This window comes from Macadamia integrifolia, chromosome 9 (genome assembly GCF_013358625.1).
Source record: "Macadamia integrifolia cultivar HAES 741 chromosome 9, SCU_Mint_v3, whole genome shotgun sequence".
NCBI classification, from domain to species: domain Eukaryota; kingdom Viridiplantae; phylum Streptophyta; class Magnoliopsida; order Proteales; family Proteaceae; genus Macadamia; species Macadamia integrifolia.
Window position 1 is genome coordinate 420,939 of NC_056565.1, and position 3,833 is coordinate 424,771.

The 3,833-nt window shown below is 39.4% G+C and overlaps 1 protein-coding gene across 1 annotated transcript; it reads right to left on the reverse strand.

The window, feature by feature from the left end:
* Positions 1 to 2,348: 2,348 nt before the first annotated feature.
* LOC122088515 (ethylene-responsive transcription factor ERN1-like) lies at positions 2,349 to 3,191 on the reverse strand. The gene has a single exon (XM_042657804.1). The coding sequence runs from the start codon at positions 3,189 to 3,191 to the stop codon at positions 2,349 to 2,351; it is 843 nt and encodes a 280-aa protein (XP_042513738.1).
* Between the last annotated feature and the right edge of the window lie 642 nt (positions 3,192 to 3,833).

A 3,833-nucleotide genomic window follows, 5' to 3' on the forward strand; every position in this document is an offset into this window, starting at 1 on the left:
AAAAAAAACATAGAAAAGAATAATCAGGTAAATTTTACAATCAGATTTTAGCATCAACTGCAGGATCGGGAAGGAAGCCAACAATCATTGTTTTTCCCCCTGCCCTGCCACGCCTGTTCTTATCGAGTTTCTTCAATATGCAATGAATAGTTTCGTGGGTTGGCATTGGATTTTTTATAGCTTCTGTTCTATACATTTTCTGGAGGGATCTAACACCAGATTTTAGAATCGATCGCTCTCATTGATTTGATGAGATATGGAAGAAAGCCCCAAATCCAATTATAAAGCTAGTAACTTACAAACAGATTAATCTTTTACAGACTAATCGAAAAAAAAAAAAAAGTACATGAACACAAATTTATTTTACATTCTCCGAATGAAAGATATCTGAGAATTTCAGAGCTTGAAGCCAGCTTGCCTTCAACCCCAATTCCCTATTTCAATATCCCCAGTGTTTTCATTAATCTGAGTACCACCATCTTCAACGCACTGAAAGTCAAGAGAGCGGAATGGCTGTGTTTTAGCGCCCATGGTAGCTGGATTAAATTGGTTGCTGATATTTCCAATTTTGATTCTCCCTGAATTCTTATTGCTTTGACTACCTTTTGTAACCGTCTGAATTTTTTGTTTGGGACCATCAGTAGTAGTTTCAGATGCTGTTGAAGGAAGCAAGGAAGAAATAGAGTGTTGGGGAGGAGGATAATGAAGAAGAGGAGCAGGAGGAGGAAGAGGAAGAGGAGGAGGAGGAGGAGGAGAAGAAGAAGAAGAAAGAGGAGGAGGAGAAGAAGGAGGAGGAGGAGTAGGAAGGGGCTTACAAGAAGAATTCTGCAGGTACTTCACAGAAGCTGAAGAAGTCCCAGTGGCTCCTCCGCCAACACGATCTCGTGCCTGATTTTTGAGCAGCATCTTTAACCCAATTGTACAAATTAAAGCCTTCTTCCTTTGGGTCTTTCTGGGGTTTTCAGGATTGGATTGGATTTGAGCTTATATAGACTTGTAAGTTGTAATTTCTGGAATCAAAAACCACTCCTGGTGCCACAATTTCTTTTGGATTTGGGTGGGTCGAAGAATCCGGGAAATCTCTTGGAAGGCTACGGAGAAAGAACACCTCTATTTCCCTTGAACATCGACGTTGCCGCCTATGTGGGGTAGACCCTGAGATCAGTTTCCAAGAAATTTTGTTGCTACCTACCTGGTCTCGTTCCACGAAAGTTCCTGCAACAACCCAGGCAGCTGCCCAATTTTATCTGTTGTGTTCCCACTAATCGTTTCAAAGGCATTTCTTGGATGATTCAGTGGTGAACGGATCAGATTCACTTAGTAGAATGTTCTCTTACGTGTCCTGTTCCGTAGATTTAGAATCTATTAAATAAAGAGAGAAAATTGATGCTATATTCGAATCAGGGTCATTCTCATACATTTTGGTACGTGAACCCGATCTGCTCTTGGACCTTTGATCCTTGCTTCCATTCACACATTTAGGAATCGACATCGACTGATTCGTATATGATCTGTGACTGATGTTTGGTTGATAGGGATCGGCCGATATAAAATAAATATTTTTTTTCTTATAATGAAAAAAAATAAAATTACAAGGGCATCTGTGACTGATTCGTTTTGATCAGGAATCGAACCAATTTACGTACAGGGCAACAAAGAAAATCCAGAGAGTATGCCTTCCTGTCTCTACATGAACCACTTGTTCTCTGAAAAATTCATACAATGAAGAGTTGCAGAAGTGAATCAGATACACTAGAAACCACTTAGAACTCAATATTGCTCATTATGTCTATGTATAAAATATTTCATTAACTCCCTGGGTATTGCTTCTCATTCCTTTAGTTTTTGATGATACCTCCTTAGCTTACTCCCCCTGTGATGACCTCTAAATTATAGTGACCATCCATATATCAGTGATTAACTAAAAAGTGTTAAGGGCTCTCCCCCACCCAACCCATGAGATCATACCCGAGTTATGTTATATGGGAAGTATCTTAAACCTTTTCTTTAACAAAAAATAATGGAGAAATTAGAAAACAGATAGACATAGTAGTTGCTTTAAATAATGTTATGTTGCTGAGTAGTTGAGTGATCAGAGGATTCTCCTGATTGATGAGAGTGAAATATTTTGAATAATTCTTGCACAAGAAATGTTAAAATGGTAAGAACTAACCACAAGGAAATTTCACAGTTCATTTTACCTTGAAGATCCCTTTTTCGTTGGAACTTCTGCATCCAATACAAAACCATGCAACATTACAAGTTCCTCGTTAAGAAGCATAAAGAGAGAGAGAGAGAGAGAGAGAGAGAGAGAGAGAGAGAGAGAGAGAGAGAGAGATAACCAAGGATCAAATTGAACAGAACAACTGACAGAGAGGGGGGAGATCCCAGAAAGCGTCAGTTGAATCATGAACAGTACCCAAGTATTCTTGCACCCCCCCATTCATTGCATGGAGTGATGTAGATATCTGTCTCTCTACTCTCATCCTTTCCAAGTCCATAATGTTTGATTCCTGTGTCTCAGGAAAGCCAACATTTTTTGGCAATTCCAACCCTCCTTGGGTCACTGGATACCGATCAAATGCTGGACTAAATATGCATGAGAGTTCAGACTGTGAAGAACCCAGATCAAAGTGTTTGCTACAATTGCTTAAATCTGGTCTATATGCATCATCAGATATCTGCTTCCCCTGAATCTTCTCATAAGAGACGCAACCATCATTGATACTGCTGCTATTAGTACTAATAATAGTCCCAGTACTATTAGTACAAGGTGGTGTAGTTGTGAAGGTGGTAGTGGTATTGTTGTTAGTACTGTAGGAGGTATTATTAACCTGCTGGTTTAGACCTTTCTTATGATTAAGGAGGTTCCTAATTCGGGATGCGAGAGGGGAATTGGAGGAGACCTGGGTGATGAAATTGGTGCGAGTATTGGATCCCCGAAGAAGGCAGGCGGCCTCATCGTATGCTCGAGCAGCTTCTTCCGCGGTCTCGAATGTGCCAAGCCACATCCTTATCTTCTGTGTAGTGTCCTTGATCTCTGCTACCCATCTCCCAGAAGGTCTTTGTCTTACTCCAACAAACTTCTTGTTGCCACTGGTCTTTCCTCTCCCCTTGATTTTGTTTCCTTTATTAACAGAAAGCTCTCCTTGTTGATGCAGTTGCTGCTGTGGTTGGAATTGAAGTTCCATTTTTGAGATCAGTTTAGAAGATGATGACTGAAAACTAAAAAGAGAGGAATGGGTTTGATTTAAAACAAGGAAAACAAACAAAGGATGATGAGCTTCTCTAGGTTCATGGTAGTGGAGAGCCAATCCTCATCTCCTCCTCTGGCTGTCAATTGGATTTATGTGTTCTTAAGGATGACTATATATGAGTTCCCACAAAATAGTTAGACAATATTATATTAAGGTCTTTATGGGGCTTATCCTCTTATTCTATTGTGAATGGTATCTCAAAAATGGATTTTCTTTTATGCCAAACATGTCAGTTCCCTCTCTTGGCAAATGTCTCTTTTGCCCTTATGCCATGATTTTAAGGGTTTCAGAAACTCAAATCAGATTATGATGTTGCTCCTTAGTAGTCTCATGACCATCACAAAAATGCTTAATTCAGATTAATTTTAGCGGATTCCATAGGATCAATTTTCTGTGATCACCACAGACTGACAACATGAGAGGGATTGAATTGATTGTTTATAAATGATACAAAGCTAATTATCAAAGCATAAGGGACATGGGTAACTTTGTGTTTTGCGTAGTCATCTGTCATGTTTTGATAAAATGAAACTTGAGAAGATGGTCTAGGAAGTCAAGAACATTTCTACAATTCTG